The sequence below is a fragment of the Triticum urartu genome, chromosome 7A, assembly GCF_056163025.1.
Source record: "Triticum urartu cultivar PI428250 chromosome 7A, HENAU_Tu73, whole genome shotgun sequence".
Lineage (NCBI taxonomy): Eukaryota > Viridiplantae > Streptophyta > Magnoliopsida > Poales > Poaceae > Triticum > Triticum urartu.
Genome location: NC_141879.1, coordinates 738,521,773 through 738,540,902, shown reverse-complemented (window position 1 = coordinate 738,540,902; position 19,130 = coordinate 738,521,773). Strand labels below are relative to the sequence as shown.

The following is a 19,130-nucleotide window of genomic DNA, read 5'->3' as shown; positions in this document are numbered from 1 at the left end:
TATATATATATATATATATATATATATATATATATATATATATATATATATACATATATGTATTAGTTCATCAAAGGGTGGCTAGTTAGTTAGTGCGTGTGATTGCTCACTGGTATGGATATGAATAGTAACCCTGTCAGGGAACATTTGACTTACTTAATTATCTCTATTGACAAACGGTGCTCCATTATTATGTAAACTAGATGATACCTCACGCATTGTAGCGGGAATCAGTTACATTATTAAGGAGAACCAATAGTAAAAGTACATATGCCCTATGTGTAGTTATAAAATATTTATTGAATGCACGTAGAATAATAGAAAGAAAAATAGAAGCATGGTTGCATGTGGTGGTGGGTCTTTTTCAAGACATGGTTACATACTAGCCTGCCGCCGCGCTCGATGATCACTCGCAAATGTGCAATCTATTGATTCAAGAGTGGATCAGTGCATGCTCATTTAATCTCAGAACAATGTATAGAGACATTAAAGAAACCGAGCATAAGAAGCTATTAAAAAATTCAAATGTAGGGATACAAAGATACAAATTAAAAGTGGCACACTTCTAAGGCAAACAAACTATTTACACTACATACAGTTCACTGTAGGCAGAGAACTGTATATAGAAACACAAACACACTACATAAATGAGCTAGAAGTAGTTGCTGGTGGATTAGATCATCCTAGTATACCCTCCTGCAGGATTGGTGCCTGTGATAAAGTGATAAATTGATTTTGCAGATTCCTGCACACGTCCGACGGGAGGGTGCGCGCCTATGTATGTGATAATGGGATCATCGCTGTCTAGGCACTGGGGATACATGTGAAGTGGTAATATATCGAAGAAGCTGTTGCATATCTTTGCCAGAATCACTGTTTGTCTTGTAGTTTCGTTTTGCTGTGCAGTTACTTGCTGGCAGGCCATGTTGAACCACCATTGCTTTGTTTGAGCCTTCTCTCTTGCTGTAAACAACCTTTCCTTTGTGACTTCAAGGGCATAGGAGTAGTAATTATGGACTTGATAGAAATATTATAGTCTGCACAGATGCATTGTAAGGCCACCTGAGCTGCCTTTTCCATTGCTTCATCTTCTGTATTAGCTGCCTCTCCTTCATATGTAATGGAGGATTCTCTGAAACCATATCTCTGTCGTGGCAGAGCAATTAATACGGACGCTTGTATCATACCTTCATGAACATACCAACAGGTGTTGCCTTGTACTTTTAGGCCAACTGTTCACTCACTGTTTCAAGTATTGGTCGTCTTGGAATGTATACTATAAGATTCTCCTCCTGCATGGGAGTATTTGTAATATAATAAGTTGCTTACTTGCAAGGGATAAACGAAGACAAAAAGTTAGGTGAAGCCAAGAGCTTACCGAGCTGCTTCCGCTCCCATGATCAAAATTTAGGGATGGATGTTTGCCCTTCTTCTTAATTTGTTTTGCTACGGAGGATGCTATTTGGGGCGGTAAGCTTCGTCCATTGTGGTATACTGAGCTGATCTTGCGCGTGAGTGTACAACCGGTCATATATAGAGCATGTACAGGTAAGTGAGTCACCGCTGCGCTTAGGGCCAGTTCTTTTGCTATCTTCTAGAATAAGCTGAAATAAGCTACCCCTACACAGTTTATTCTAAAAGCCCAACCAAAATTATTTTTTTAGAACCCTAATAGTTAAGACTTGACTAATAGGCTTTCAAAAGAAAAAAAATGGTTTGGCTTCTAGAATAAGCTGGGTAGGGGGTAGCTTATTTTGGAAGCCCAAAAAAGCCAGGAAAGATGGCCCTTAGTTGAGGCCGCCAAATGGCATTCATTTTCTGCACGCTACTTTCACCTGGTTCTACATGGAGATAAAAGGAAAGATGGACCGAGTAGGCATCACTCAAATACCAACCATGTATACAATATAGAATCAGATACAGAAGGAAATTATCAGTAGCAGCAGCTGCACAGGCACAGTAAAAAAGTTGAACTTACCAAGAGGAGTAGGCCGACCAAAGGCACCAGCCACACGGAAAGGCACCACTCTTGGACGGTTAACCACAGACGGAGCACCAACTAAATAACGGTCAAAATGGACACCGGCAGGAAGAGCAGAAGGGCGACCAATTGACCTGTCAACCATCTGCACGACCGATGAAGCTGCAAGAAAGTATTGGACACACCACATTAGAAACCGACCGAAGCTCATATGCCTGAACAGCTAAATCGAAAAACAAATGAGCACATCAGATGGACCAGACACAAATACCCACCCAAACAGCTCACAAGGAAAGAAAAATGAAAACCAATCAAGGATATGTGTGGCCAATTTTTTTAAAATCGCCAACCATAATCTGCCAACTGGGTCAACTCCGTAATAACCCTGTAAAGGGCTAGCATTACTGGAGTGCACGCCTCCGCGTGTTTTCATTGGATTGCATGCATGCACTACGGCGTATTTTTATTGGATTGCATGCGCACATGCGTCAGGCATATTTTCATTGAACTGCATGCCTCGGTGTACTTCTGTTGGAGTGCATGCGTGCACTGCATGCCTCCGTGTACTTCCGTTCGAGTCCATGTATGCACTGCATGCCTCGGTGTATTTTCGTTGAAGTGCAGGCGAGCACTGCATGCCGCGGTGTGCTTCCATTCGAGTAGATGTCGATGCGCTGCATGCTTCCTTTCGAGTAATTGTTGATGCGCTGCATCATTTGACCGTGCATGCGGGCGTGTCATGCGGTGGGGTCTGCACGCTGGTGTCTTCTGAACATCGACTGGGCCAGCAATGACATGTACAACCAGTAGAAGAGGCCGCAGAAGCGCTGGCCAAGAGAGACAACACAATGGACAGAAAATAAGCAGAGAAAAGAAGCAAGAACTCACCAGTTCGCGTAATGGCGGGCCGAGCAGCAGACACAAGGCCATCAAACGTGGAAGAACCAGCAGTAATGATCGAACCTACAAAAAGAAAGAAGTTAGCCACAATATTCAAAACAGCAGGAAGAAACGCACAGAAACAACCGGAGACACTCCCATATGTAGCAAGAACCCAACGCACTTACCAACAGTGCAATCAACATGCCGCTTCCCTAACGAAATCTCTCGACAGCGGCTATCAAGATCTCCACTTAGAAACTGATCCGAGTCGAAACGCTGGCCACCTACGAAATCAAATAACCAAATAAGATGACCACACTCTACTGCAAGTACACAAGGATAAGTAAACCCACCAGGTCGGCAAGAACGGAGCGGCCGGCGAGCCGCAGAGCAAACACGCCGCCCTGAATGAACCCCAGGCAACTGACCACGCACAGTCATGCCCTAAAGTAGCTTAACAGAGCTGTGTCTGTCAGCTTAATACAAAAAACAATATAAAGAGCCACAAAAAATGCAGAGAAAAAGAGCACCAACCTATCCGTAATATATGTCCGCGTAGTTCAATCAAAGATCTCATGCTCATCAGATGAGGATAGATAGCCTAAATCATCTTCCAAAAAATATATGCAGAAACATTCTTTGCATTTCTATTTTCATTCCTTCAGACAAAAAATACTAAAATAATAATACGATTGTGTGGTTGTGCCTGCGGTCACCACATCTTCAAAATAGTGAAAATCCATGAAACCACAAAAGCTCAATCTGCAAAAACCTTAAACACTAAATGTAGTATGATGTCCACACTTGGTTTATAGATTGAGCTCCGCATGTTATGAACTAATACTCCATCCGTTCATAAATATAAGCCTTTTTAGAGATTCTATAGTATGAACTACATACGATGCATTATCAAACTTGCTTGTAGATTCCTGCACCTCAAGTACATCAAAAGATGCATAAATAATTAGTGCAAATTGGAAGGCTCACTATACATAGAAATTTGATTTCTCTCATACTTCAAACAGAAGAGAACTCAAACAGAGTAGCACGTCAGCTGAGCTGCATGCATGAAACACGTACCAAAGAAATACATCAAAAAGCAAAAGGGGAGAGAGAGAGAGAGAGAGAGAGAGAGAGAGAGAACCGAATTTATTTTGATTGCTGTACGCCGTCTCGATCTCTATTGATCTCTCACACCTGGTGGAAGCAGCTAGCAAACAGCACACGGCCCGCAAACGACAGTCTGTCCTTCAGATCAGTGCAGCCCGTGAGTACATGACTCGTTTTTGCCGGATAATCATGCAGCTAATCTTGAAGGACAAAGAGAGCAGCGGCATAGTGTACGTGCTGTGGTCCGTGCTCTTGTTGACGGAGAGCACGTACGCTCGGTGATGGCGCCATGCGGCGAACTGCAACCGGGCCTTGAAAGTGGGCTGCCCGCACGCGGAGGCGTTACCGGTCTCGTCGCGACTGGCTGGTACCACAGCGCGGCGCCGTCCGAGATGGGTCGGAAGGGGTGAAAGCATGGATGAATGCACCGCGGCGTACCTCGTCCCCGGTAGAGGGTGGAGGATGGACGACCTCCAGCGCAGCAGGGATAGGCTGCATGTCGTCATCACCATGGGATCATCGTTGGCGGCACGGTGCCAACCGGGAGTGTGGTGGAGGGTAGCGCGAAGCACGCCGATGGCAGCACTGCAGCAGTGAACAGGATGCGGGCGGCGCACACGGGGGACCCAGGCAGCGGCAGCTCGGCCCGGCCTTCAACGTGGAGCTCCGAGAGGAGGTTTGCCACAGCGTCGTGGAGATGGCCGCGACGGCAGAAGCGGGACGGCGCCGCAGCGGTGCTCCTCCGCAGTCTCGTTGCCTCCGCATGGCTTCCGCGAAGAGGAGATGGCCAGATGGGGATGGGAAGAAGATGAGGCTAGAGCCCGCCGGGGGTCCTTTTATATGCGCAATGGGCGGCGAAGCGGTGGCGGAGTTTGGACTCGATACTTCTCGACAGAAATATCTGGAGAGATTGAGCAAGGCAACACGGGCGAAACGAAGAAACTGCTAGAGAGACCGACAAAAGCGGCAACCGACTAAACGCCACAGGCCCACGGCAGGAAAGCACGACCCAAGCTGCAACCGTCATGAGAACAGCGCACATGCCCTAGGAGAAATCCAAAACCGAAACAGCATGCAACGTGGCATTCCCGCATGGCAGGAACAGAACCCGCGAGACAAAATAATCCCGGACGCGTACAAACGGAAAGAAACAAAACACATTGAAGAAAGAGAAAGCAAAGCGGCAACCAAAGAAGAAGAATGCACAGCCATCCAGAAAGCGCCAAAAGCGACGTAGTCAAATCAGCTACTGGATGCAGATCATGCATGCGTGCCAATGAGAACTACCGCACATGCAAGCCAATAGCAAACAGAATCAAGAATTCTGCCCAGAATTGCTACACGACCACCACGAACATCTACCCCGCTGGATCCCCCAATAATTAACGTGGCGCTTTCTGATTGGTCTCATTTTCACTAATAAGAAAAAGTAAAAAAAACATGGTAAACTAAACCTGGCCAGGTTTAGTATATGTATAATTGTGGTGGGCCTTATCGTATCAAGATTGTACGACGAGGTGGCATGCGTTCATGTTGAGATAAATAAATTAATGAGGATCACTTTCTTAGGTATACTATATCACGTAATTAATTAAGAAGGGAGGGGCAGGAAGAAGAGTCAAGAGGTGCTAACTAAGAAGACCTAAGAAAGTACATAGTCTCGTTGTATTTAGTCAGAAGCTTAATCTATAATTCAACTAAGGGCGGATGTCAACTAATAACCATGTCAGGGGAGCATTAGGATATACATAAAGCATTTTTATCTACCAACAAATGGTGATCCATCACGATGTAGATGGGGATTAGTCAGAGCTGAGGATGATATGGACCTCTCTGCTACCTAATTGTTCACCGTTATATATGTGTTGAAGCAGATAACAACGATATGAAGTTAGTGATTATTCCACGGGTGCGGCCTTGTGTGGTCATTGTGGCAACCCTTATCTTCGTGGAAGACCTCAACAGCCACATTTCTCTGGTGTTGTTTCCTTCGTCAGTGCAACCCAGGAATGATTGGTTGAAAGGTCCAGCAGTGATCTTGTGGGCAAGATGCTAGTGGGTTGATTGCTTTGAGATATGTAAGTCCATGTGTCATCCGATGAAGAGGGTCATTTCATCCAGAGCGAACAACCCGCTCGTATAAGATTTTCTCCTAGTATCATACACTAGTATTATATGCATGCCTAGTATCATGATACTTCTCACTACGAGCAGCCTCATAGTGTAGTCTCATGCAGTCACATGTAATGCCAAATAGGCCTACTGATGACACAACATAACATAAATGAGTAAACAGAAGGTGGTACTAGTATCATATGGTGATACTGCATCATAACCAATGAGATGTTAGTATGACTCATAGAAAGTAATAAATGTGGTCCTTTAAAATACCAACCTAGTATGGTACTATGCACTATAAAGTTAATATCATACACTAGTTTGGTATGCAAGATACTAGATACTACCCACCATGAGAAAGTCTCAATACGCACAAGCATGGAGATAAAGGGAAGAATGTTTGGTCGCAACCGCATGAGAGGCACAATTGGGTCGTCGAAGCTTACTAACCTTGTCAGCTGGGTGCCTCCAGTTTTGCTACGGGAGAAGTGACTATAAAATATCCGCCCCTAGTAGCTTTGAAACGGAGATCCGATGGCCAAAAACATGTAGAGCTAGTGCATGATCAAAATGCTGACAAGGTTGAGGGCATCAGATGCCTGCTAGTGGCCACACCTTATGCAGTGATCTTTGTCCAATCGCTCGTCTTGTCTACTGACTGCAGCAAGCAGAAAGTCGTCGGTAGCCCCATTGCCTTTGTATCAATTTCTAAATTTGTTTTTTATAATGACCAAGATTTATTGTAAATTTTATTCATCATTTTCTAATGTCTTTGGTATGTTAACATATGGAAGAAGTTATACGCGACACATTTTTATTTAGTGTACTTTTCTTTAAAAAATTATGCCATGTAAAAGTGGCGACTTCCCAGCTACACCCTTGATCTATGCAACTGATATTTGAAGCTCATTTCATTCTGACTTATAAACCCAGATGAAGACTATATGCTAGTGTTAAAAAAAAACTTCGTCCAGACCAACGAAGTCATACAATTTGAGGCCACACCACCCCTTGGCTATGTGAAGCAAATAAAGTTGTATCTTTTCAGACGTGCCTCCAGTCTTGTCTGCATAATTTTTTAACAGATCATAGAAGCCATCTAAGCCACCGATCGTCCTGCGTATATTTGTTTGACTGGATCAAGTCCTTGTACGGTATTTTAATAGTTCCTTGCTAACCACAGTCAGAGGATGGTGCGACAGCTAGCAGTGGGGAGGCACCAACCAGGGCAGTCAGATGCAGATGAATGTCAATATGGTCCATATTAGTTTCATAGTCGTTTCATTCCAGTGTACCCATTTCAAAAGAAGAAGAACAAAATGAACGAAACAGGTGGCACAGAAATTAAATTTATTATTCTAAGAAACATAACTGGTGATGACAAAGCTAGCACCCTCAAGCGAACATAAATTGATCAGTAATCACTGAAAACAGGCTGTAGAGCCCCTAACCATCTTAGCGGTATTTTTTGTGAGGGAAGAACACGTACTGGATTTAAACCACATATATCTATATCTATCTATATCTATACCTCTATACCTACTAATAAAGGAAATTAATATTCTTGGTCCCTCGTGCGTTTTTGCAGAAAAATCCTTGATATTTTGAAAACTCAATCCACAGTTATCGTATCGGGTTGCTACCCGTCGCCCTCTTGGGCCTGCACACCCCCACCGTTTAATCCACCCATGTGGTAGCAGTCGGCCCGACTAGTGGCAGCCCAGGCCCATGTCATGCAGGAGAGGCGTTAAAAAATAATTGCCGGTGCGAGGGATCAAACTCGCAACCTAACATCAGTCAGGAAGGCTACGATCTAATTCAGCCAGCACATGTTTGTGTGTAGAATTAATGGTTGGCAGATCTTATTAGTCTCACCTCAGTACCATGCACACTTTCGCACCAATATATACACATCCACGACCTGAAATCACTGAGCCTCCTAAAGATTTAATAATGAGAGGGTAAAGAGTGAGTTCCATTTGAGCACAAATATTGAGAGGCAGGAAATTAACTTTGTGGGGCAGAAGAGGAAAATGGAACTAGAAGCACGTTCGTGTACACATATCAATACAAAGACTCCTTGCTAAAGCATGAGGCCGAGGGGAACAAGGGTATCACGCACCGTGACACCAGCTGCATGCGGATCAATGGACGGTGTTGGCTCGTGAGATGTACTCTCAACTAAACATGATTGTGTGTGTGCTCGTGAGATATGTATGTGGCTGGGTAGCTAGGGCAGTTACCATGGAAATGAGCAGCACGCGCGTGCCTAATGTCATGTGGCACTGCAGGAGGACGCAGGTGAGGCCCGAATTGCCAGCGTGTGATGGCTGGCACGTGCTTGAGCGCTGGCAACACATTCAAGTACGAACCTGCACATGCTAAGCAGGCTAGCTGCTGGATGGATCCCGCGAAAGGTACATGGCTCAATTGATTACTCGAGAGATAGAACTCGGATGTAGGTCAACAAATTGGTTCAGAACCCCTAATTGGAATGTGTCAAGTTATTTTTTGATGGTAACTAGACTTTATTTCTCATAGAATGGTCATTATCATTTACAAGGAAATGAGTAATAAAATCACAGCTAACAGCATCCCAAGAACGAGGAGATCTAGTAGTAAAGGAGTGTCTTGCTAACTCGCCAGCCACCTGATTCGCTTCTCTGAAACAATGTTTGAGAGAAATTTTACAGTACATTATGCTACTGCTTTTAGTGTGTATTATTAATCTAATCCAACGGTGGATGTAAAGGGCATTTTAGTCAACTGAATTTCCTTTCAATCAGCGTTTTCCTTCCCTGCAGCCCTTGCCGTTCGCCGCCGCCGTCACTCGTCCCAGTACAGCCACAGACGTACCAGTGTCCATGCCCCTCGCCTCCCGCTGTGCTGCTCCTCATCACAGCCATGAGCTAGGTTAGGTAACTAGCACCTACTTGCAGCTTGCCCGGCCATGCTCATGAGCTGGTTCATGCTTTCATGGCCAGCTGCGCTTCAATTTTAGAAACACGAAATCCGAACAAATCATACCCCAGCTAGCTGAGTACCCCAGTCACCCACATGAGCTAGCCCATGCCTCCCTGGTCGGCTGTGCTTCAATTTTTGGGACAGTGAGGCCGAGCCAATCCAGCCATCTTTTCTTCTGCGTGGGAGCAGGGCGACGCAACTTGCAGGCCGGGCAGTTAGCTGGGAGGGTTGGTGATCCATGTACCAGAGCGCTCATACTTGTGCAGGGCTGCAGGCTCAACCTCGTCAGCAATTTTTTTGCAGCGGCCCGCGGCATGGCGGGCCAACGCGAGAGGCGTACAAACCTCGAAAATTCCTCTGTCTTGTCGATCTGCTGCCCTCTTGCCGGCCAACTCTGCTGGTTCCCATCTCGATGAAATTAGACTCTTCCGGTTGTGCCCTTTTTGAAACAAATGCTACACGTCAAGTCTAGTAGTATAGATTAATATTAACCTTTAACGAAAAAGGGTTTCCCCCCGCTTTATAAATAAAGCAACGAACCAAGCATCCAACATCACAGTACATAGAGTAATCATTAATATTAACCTTTAGATCAGCAAAATTGGATGGTCAATATCTATCTGATGTACCGTAAAAGGTCTCATGTTTGAAGGATAACATTGAGAAATCAAGAGATAGCTGCATCAGGTCCCAAATATTCATCCAACAAATTAACTGAATCAACTGCAAAGGAGCTATCCGGTTCCACTGTGCTGAATTGCATCCCATACTTGCCAGAAGGAACATACATGTGATTGCTGCAACATCAACATCACGAACATGCGAGAAGAACCAGGATGCCGCAGCCATGAAATCACCAGAGTCATCACGTAAAACTGCACCACTAGCTCCCGACAGTGTGTCTGCATGAAAAGATGCATCGACGTACGTTTACCTTCACTGCACCATGAGTTTTTTTTTTCCACATATGATTACCACTCCTCGCTGGCAACCTGGGCATCAAAGATCAGATATAGTTTGTTGCAAGGACTTTAATTGACATCGCCGTTTATCTAGGCCTTGGTTGTCCACTCCTTTCACAAGCCGGCCTCGCTGCCACCATAGAAACCATGTTACAACTGTTGCCAGTTCTGCCACCAGGAGACCATCGACTGTCTCTGTAAGTTTGAGCAGTATCTCCAATGTGATGGCGCCAAATCTATCTTATGTCGTAGAATTCTTCACAGTGTCCAAGAGGCCTAAGCATTTCCAAACTTTCTTTATCTTACGGGAGCCAAAGAGTGTGTGTTGCACATCTTCTGCATTAATTGAGCACCGGGGATACTGTGGTGATATGGGGATATGTCGACCAGCAAGAACACCATAACATGGAAGAACTCCATGAAGCAATTTCCATACGAAGTGTTTTACCCCCTGCCCCAGACTCTTTGGAAGAACCGAGCGAGTTCGTGCGAAGGTGAGGCTGGCCGGATTATTGGTGAGAGCGTCGAAGCAATGATCGAACTCATCGTTCAACCCATTGATAAAGAAGAGGAGCATCTCTTGGTTGCTGTAGCGTGTCGGCAATGCGGTCGAGCTGGCTGGAACACCATGACAGAGAGGTAGGGGCTGCACTAGGGGTATTCCTTGGTATCGAGAATTTGAGATGAATACCAAAGATTTGCTGATGTGTGTGTATACTGTAGCTATAGTTTGTTGTATATTGCTGGTATTCATGACAAAAATAATAAGTATAAGGAGGTGATTCCTGCTGCCACTACTGCAGAGAGACCACACTGCTGACGGTTGTAGAATCCGGACATGGCTGAGATTTGGAGCTGGAGACAGTTGTTGAGGAAGAGGTTGTTGATCGGCGTCCATGATTACTCGGTGGAGTCTGCAGGTCCTTGGAGACTGATGGGTGGAGCTAGACACTTGATCGATCTGCGTTCACTCAACGTCACCTAAAATCATCTCGGCGCCAACGAGGCCATTGATGTGATCAGTGAGGCCAAGCTTGCGGAAGGTGATGTTGAAGTGCCTCTGCCAGATGAGAAAATTGGCTTAGCACAATTGGAACGTGAGATCAGATAGTTAGGGTCCAGAAGGTTATGTTTAGAGAAGTCAAGCACGCCCTGAGAGGGAGGTGCCGCTGGAGATCGACATGGTGGGGGGAGAATGAGTAGCGTAAGGTTGTTTAGGATTATTGGATCGAGTCAAAACTCAAAACTGATACTCTGGGAATTGCTCAGCGCATTGTACTCCATTGCATGAGTGGTGTATATACCCAAGTACATCTGAACTAATCTCTAGATCTGATCACGGTTTAAACAAGCTAGCTACAGAATCTATACAAAGTTCTAATCGTGAAGAGATAGGATTGCTAGGGAGAAACGCATGCGATATGGAATCCATCGTTATCTTCTTTGACACGATGATGTGTACATATATATACGCACAGAGGTAACTACCTCCATCGGCCGATCACTCGCAGTACCCCGGGGAGATCCCATACATACTCACAGCTAAAGAAGATGGAGACCATGGTGGAGTGTTGTGTGTAATAAGCCGCGGCGACGAGCTCGGCATGGCTGGTGCGTGTATGGGTGCACACTGGACACGTCGGACGCGTCAGGACCGCGGTATAGGTGTGTGTGTGTGTGTGTGTGCGCGCGCGCATGCGTGTGGTGCACGGGGTGACCGTGCGCGGCTACACCATACGTGTGTGTGTGCGCTGTTAGTTGGCTTGTTAGAATTTATGTTTATCTCTACTTGTAATCTCAACCAACATATATTCTCTCTCCCGTAGCTATCCAGGAGATCTTCTTCTAACAATCTGATCGCATGTGATCAGTTTCCTCTTGCTTGTAAGCAAAGGCATGGCTGTTCGCCTCGTATCAATATAAATCAAACACGGCTCCTCATCGAGGAGTAGGAACGCTTCCCAATCTAACATGGTCATCAGAGCCGCCTCTTCCCTACACATCTAGCCACAACAAAACCACAAACCACAATCGCCACCGCCGTCGCCATGTCTTCCTCGTCGTCCGTCGCCCTCAACCTCGGGTCACCGCCGACTGAAAAGCTTGCAAGAGGAAACTTCATCCTCTGAAAGGCACAAGTCCTACCATCCCTGCAAGGCGCGCAGGTGACTGGTTTGCTGGACAACAGCGACGCAGCTCCGCCCAAAATGGTGGAGACCACGCAGGCGGACAAGACCACGGCCATGGCGCCGAACCCGCTATATGCGGCCTGGATTGCCAAAGATCAACATGTGCTCTCATATTTACTGAACTCCATGACTCCAGAGATACTTGCACAGGTCATCGGGAAGGATTCCACCTTCGAGTTGTGGACAATGATGATAGCCATCTTCGCCTCCCAATCGCAGTCTCGGATTACAAATCTGAGAATTGCGATCACCAACACTAAAAAGGGCAACATGTCGAGCTCTGCCTTTATGGCCAAGATGAAGAGTCTCGGCGATGAGCTAGCAGCCGCTGGCCGTCCGGTTTGTGACCCGGAGATGGTGGACTACATCTTGACAGGGCTGGACCGTGACTACGATCCCGTGGTCGCAGCGATCGGCGCCATCAATAACACGATCACCGCCGACGATCTCTTTGCCCAAATCTCTGCTTTCGACCAGAGAATGGAGATGTTGGGCGATGCGTCTTCTGGTGGCTTCCACACGTCTGCAAATGCAGCCTACAGAGGTTGCGGCCAAGGTCGCGGGAAACCCTACCGCGGGCGTGGCACAAGGGGGCGCGACAGTGGAGATCGACAGCCCTCTCCTGCTCGCAGCGGAAACGGCTACAGAGGGCGCCAGCGACAAAACCAACCGCAATAGGTGTGTGATCAGCAGTAGCGCGACAACCCTGAGTGCTAGATATGCCTCAAATATCATCCAGGGGGGCGCGGCTCTGCTGGTGGCGCTATGAAGATGGAGAACCAGAAGAGAAGGCGACGCATGCAGCCACCTACGGCGCAGATACCAATTGGTATGCCGACACATGAGCCACCAATCACATCACAGGAGAACTTGATCAGCTGACAATGTGGGAGAAGTACAACGGAGGCGATCAAATCCACACGGCAAGCGGTTCTGGTATGGCAATAACACATATTGGTAGTTCAATTGTTAAAAACCCATAAAAAATTTGCATCTGAAAAATATTCTACATGTTTTTGAAACAACAAAAAGTCTTATTTCTGTTCATTGATTCACTCGTGATAATCATGTTCTCATAGAGTTTCATCCCTATTTTTTCTTGGTTAAGGATCTGGTCACACAGAGAATCATTCTTAGAGGATGGTGTGTGGGAGGTCTCTACCCACTCATATCATCATCATCATCAGCCTCAAATAAACAAGCGTATCTCGTCACCAAGCCATCCTCAGCAAAGTGGCACAGTCGCTTGGGTCATCCGTCCTCAGTAATTGTTAGATACGTCCTTAGCAAGAATAAGCTCTCTTATGAGCCTAGTGTTGAGTCAGTTTGTGATCCGTGTCAACAAGCAAAAAGTCATCAATTACCTTACCCTATCTCTACCGGTGTGTCCACTGCACCATTGCAACTCATATTCTCATATGTATGGGGGCCAGCCCCCATTTCCGTTGGAAGATTTTCCTATTATGTAAGCTTCATTGATGACTATAGTAAATGTACTTGGATTTACTTGTTAAAGAAAAGATCTGATGTATTCCAAGTTTTCATCAACTTACAAAATCTTGTTGAACGCAAACTAAACTCTAAAATTATTGCCATGCAAACAGACTGGGGAGGTGAGTATGAGAAACTCAACTCATTCTTTCAAAAACTTGGCATTTCTCATCATGTTTCTTGCCCTCATGCTCACCAACAAAACGGGTCTGCTGAAAGAAAGCACCGTCACATTGTTGATGTAGGGCTTGCATTACTAGCTAATGCATCCATGCCACTTAAGTTCTGGGATGAAGCTTTTTTAACTGCTACATACCTTATCAACCTGCTTCCTAGTAAGGTCATCAAACTTGAAACACCCATCACACGAATCGTTGGTATAACACCAGATTACACATCTCTTCGCATCTTTGGTTGTGCATGTTGGCCGAATCTTCGGCCCTACAATACACATAAACTTGCTTTTAGTTGAAAGAGATGTGTGTTCTTAGGATATAGTCCCATGCACAAAGGAGTCAAGTGCTTGGATGTCCCTACAGGAAGAATCTATATATCCAGAGATGTTGTATTCGATGAGTCCATCTTTCTGTTTGCATCTCTACATCCCAACGCCGGTGCCGTCCTTCGAAAAGAAATTCTTCTCCTTCCTGAAAATCTCCGGAGTTTTGATCAAGGGGGAGACAATTGCACTGACCAAAATGATGATAATATTGATAGCACCAGTTCTGCTCTTGTCCCTATGCAGGTTGGCAACGAAAACGGCGCTCAAAATGGTGTTCAGAATAATCAAAACGAAGGGATATTTCATGTGCTGCAAGAAGACGAAAACGACGCTGAAAACAGAGCTGATCCGGCGGCACCAGCAACTCCTGTGCGGCCGTTGGCCTTGGATCTTGGGACGCAATCGTCCTTGGATCATGGGTTCAGCAGGCGCGGGCACACTCCCTCGATCAGCCAGCCCCGCGCCTCCACGTCACCAGCAGGCGGGGCTGCATCCTCCTCGTGCTTCATGCCACGGTCCCCTGCCTCGTCCAGCCAGCCCCGCGCCTCCACATCATCAGCAGGCGGGGCCGCATCCCCCTCGTGCTCCACGTCGCTGTCCCCCTGCATGCATGCACCAGGCGTGGCGGGATCTCCTGCATCCGCAGACCCTGGATGTACAAAATGCGTTTTTGCATGGTGTTCTGGAAGAGGAAGTTTACATAAGGGGGTGGAGTTTGAGTCAGCTGGATGTACAGAATGCGTTTTTGCATGGTGTTCTGGAAGAGGAAGTTTACATGAGACAACCACCTGGGTATGTGAGTAAGAAAACACCACATTATGTATGCAAACTTGACAAGTCACTTTATGGGTTAAAACAGGCACCTAGAGCATGGTACTCTAGGTTGAGCACTCAATTAAGATGTCTTGGTTTCTTTGCATCAAGGGCTGATACATCATTGTTCATTTACAACAAGGCAAAAGTAGTCATTTTTGTGCTTATCTACGTTGATGATATTATTATTGCAAGTTCATCACAAGATGCTACTGATGCTCTTCTACATGACTTGAGCTCAGAGTTTGCCTTGAAGGATCTAGGAGATCTACACTTCTTTCTAGGTATTGAGGTTAAGAAAACTCAGGATGGCATAGTATTGAATTAAGAGAAATATGCCAATGAGCTTCTGATTCGCATGGGAATGAAAAACTGTAAACCTGCACTTACTCCACTGTCCTCTTCAGAAAGACTCTCAGCTTATGAAGGGGAACCCCTTCAAGAGGTAGAAAGTACGAGGTATAGAAGCATTGTTGGAGCATTACAGTACTTGACACTTACACGTCCAGATATCTCATTTGCTGTTAACAAAGTCTGTCAGTATCTGCATGCTCCTACCACTGCACACTGGTCAGCTGCCAAGAGGATTGTGAGATATATAAAACACACTGTGAGTTTGGACCTTAATTTCGGACGTTCCAATTCTACACTTGTGAATGCATTTTCTGATGCTGATTGGGCAAGTTGTAGTGATGACAGAAAATCAACTGGAGGCTTTGCAGTCTTTTTTGGGTCCAATCTCATCTCTTGGTGTGCAGGAAAGCAGACAACAGTATCAATGTCAAGTACAGAGGCTAAGTATAAATCTTTGGCAAATGCCACTGCCGAAATCATTTGGTTAGAGTCACTACTTGAGGAACTGGGAGTTAAGTTAAATCGTATCTCATGTCTTTGGTGTGACAACTTGGGTGCAACATACTTATCTGCAAATCCTGTATTTCATGCCAGAACAAAACATATTGAAATTGACTTTCACTTCGTACGTGAAAGAGTTGCAGACAAGAAACTTGAGATACGGTTCATCCCTTTCAAAGATCAAGTAGATGATGGATTTACCAAGGCACTGCCAGCAAAACCATTTGAAGAATTCAAGAGGAATTTGAACCTAGGATAGTTGAGATTAAGGGAGGGTGTTAGAATTTATGTTTATCTCTACTTGTAATCTCAACCAACATATCCTCTCTCTCTCTCCCGTAGCTATCCAGGTGTCTTGTAACGACCTGATCGCATGTGATCGGTCTCCTCTTGCTTGTAAGCCAAGGCATGGCTGTTTGCCTCATATCAATATAAATCAAACGCGGCTCCTCATCGAGGAGTAGGAACGCTTCCTAATCTAACAGGGCTCACCACGACCCGGGCATGTGCGTGCATGCCGCGGGCGCGGGCGGAGCGAGGCCAGACCAGGCGCTCGGCGTGGACTGGGCCGTGGGTGCGTGCCCAGATGTGGCCCAGGGTATAAGAACTCCCCCTTAGACATTGTAACAGCCACGCGTTGAGTTCGTGCTCAGGGAAAACAAGATCGCCGTTGTTGAGGCGGGACGTTCGTGCGCCGGCAATCCACCGTGTCCCTCTTCTTCTTCTTTCTCCTTCGTTGGTTCGCGCCACGGCTTCAGAGATAGAGAGCTCAGTGCTAGAGAGAGGAGAGCTAGGGTTAGGGTTTTGCGCCAACAATTAGCATCAGAGCCACGGGAATATCGGAGCTCGCCGGCGATGTCCATTGTCCCGTACGCCGGCGGAGCGGGCAGCTCACTGCCGCAGCCGGTGCCGCTGCTCACCGGAGAGAACTACAAGGCCTGGGCGATCAAGGTCGAGGAAAACCTTGATGCGCCAGGGCTGTGGGAGGCAGTGGTGGTGCCGGAGGATGCCGCGGCGACCGTGATCGCGAAGAAGGAGAAGCCGACGCGGGCGTATCTGCTGGGCGCGCTCGGTGAGGACCTGTTGCTACAGGTGGCGTCGAAGAAGACGGCGGCGGAAGTGTGGGCGAGCCTGAAGGCGCAGTTCGTCGGCGCGGATCGCGTGCGGGCGGCGCGGCTGGGTACTCTCCGAGGGGAGTTCGAGCTCCTGCGCATGGCGGAGGGCGACACACTGGATGGCTTCACCGGCAAGCTCGGAGCGATGACAGCGCGGTTCGCGGGGCTGGGCTCGACGCTGGAGGATGCCGCGCTAGTGAAGAAACTGCTTGACTTTGTGCCGGATCGCATGTACGCGGCGGTGGCCGGGATCGAGCAGTTCTGCGACGTCACGACAATGCCGGTCGAGCAAGCGCTCGGGCGTCTATAGGCGTTCAACGAGCGGCTGCGGTAGCGTGGGCAGGCGGGCGGCGAGCGAGCAGACGGCCCGCTCATGTACACGGCGGCGCAATGGCGAGCTCAGGATCGGCAGCAGGGCGGTGCGCGGGACGACGACAACGTGCGGAGCGTGGCGTCGGGCTTCGGCGGCAACCGGCGCAGACGCTGCTACAAATGCGGCGAGCACGGCCATTTCAAACGCGATTGCCCTCAGTTGCGGAACGAGCCGGCGAGGGAACGTGCACTGCTGATCGACGACGACGTCAAGGACGGCAGCCTACTCTGAGCCGCGGCTTAGGACGCGAGTGTTGTGTGTAATAAGCCGCGGCGACGAGCTCGGCACGGCTGGTGCGTCCGTGCGTGTATGGGCGCGCACTAGACACGTCGGGCGCGTCGGGACCGCGGTGTAGGTGTGTGTGTGTGCGCGCGCGTGTGGTGCACGGGGGTGACCGTGCGTGGCTACACCGTACGTGCGTGTGTGTGCTGTTAGTTGGCAAGAAAGGGGGCGCGTGGAGTTGGTCCTGGCGGGCTCACCACGACCCGGGCGTGTGCATGCATGCCGCGGGCGCGGGCGGAGCGGGCCGAACCAGGCGCTCGGTATGGACTGGGGCGTGGGTGCGTGCCCAGACGTGGCCCAAGGTATAAGAACTCCCCCTTAGACATTGTAATAGCCATGGGCTGAGTTCGTGCTCAGAGAAAACAAGATCGCCGTTGTTGCGGCGGGGCGTTCGTGCGCCGGCAATCCACCGTGTTCCTCTTCTTCTTCTTCTTCTTTCTCCGTCATTGGTTCGCGCCACGGCTTCAGAGAGAGAGAGAGAGCTCAGTGATAGAGAGAGAGGAGAACTAGGGCTATGGTTTTGCGCCAACAACGATGTGCCATTGCTCCCGGACGACCTGCTCCTCGAGGTCCTGGCACGCGTGGCCATGGCAGATGTCGCCGTGCCGTTCCGGTGAACCACAGCATGCAAGCGGTGGTGCGGCCTTGTCGCCGACCACTCCTTCCTCCGCCACCCCTGGCCAGAGGGCGCGAGCCACTCGTCTGCCCTCATCGGCTTCTTCACCATGCAACGGTGCGCTGTAGGAAATCAGGACTCCAGGTACAAGGACTTTTCCGACCCGTGTGTGCCGCCGGTGTTCGTCCCTGTACCGCAGTCCGTGCTCGGCCCCAGCCGCTGGTTCCTCACCTCCTCGGTCCGTGGTGCCGCGGCCGGCCTTTTGGACGGCGCAAAGCCGCTCGCAGCCCGCGGGTGCTTCCTCCTGTTGCGCCTGGGCCAGGTCACCTACGGCCGTGTCGAGAGCATCCGCCTGGCCGTGTGCAATCCTTTCTCTGGCACCTGCCACGCTCTCGCCCCACTGGAGAACATGTCGTCGGTCAACATGAACTACGCCGTGGTGACCGGTGAGGACTGCGGCTCCTCGAGCGGCCTCTTCAAGGTGCTAGCCATGAGCATCAACGTCTACGGCCGGAACAAGCTGCATTGCGACCTGCGCATGCTTACATCCCACGAACCGAGCCGAACGACGCACAGCGAGTGCTTCACCGAAGGCTTTGGGATCGGCTGGAAGCACTGTCCAGACGCGGTGGCGGTGGTGTGCGGCGGCGTGGCACGCTGGCTCTTCACGTACATAGATTACAATGCCAGGTCCCAGCTTTCCACCATTGATGTGAGCGCCGAGAGCGAGCGCCTCGTCTTAACAAAAATCTCATTCCCGCCGACGAGGATTCTACCTTCGCCCACATATCTAGCCACAGTCGACGGGAAGGTCTTGTTGTTCTGCTTCCACGTTACAGGAGGTCATATAGAAGGCATCTACGACTACGTAGAAACC

The 19,130-nt window shown here is 48.3% G+C and overlaps 1 protein-coding gene across 1 annotated transcript; it reads left to right on the top strand.

Annotated features, from left to right (window-relative positions):
• Positions 1-17,079: 17,079 nt before the first annotated feature.
• LOC147962516 (uncharacterized) lies at positions 17,080-17,586 on the top strand. The gene is given in 1 exon segment (XM_087538010.1): positions 17,080-17,586. A coding segment is annotated over 1 exon segment (507 nt).
• Positions 17,587-19,130: the final 1,544 nt, after the last annotated feature.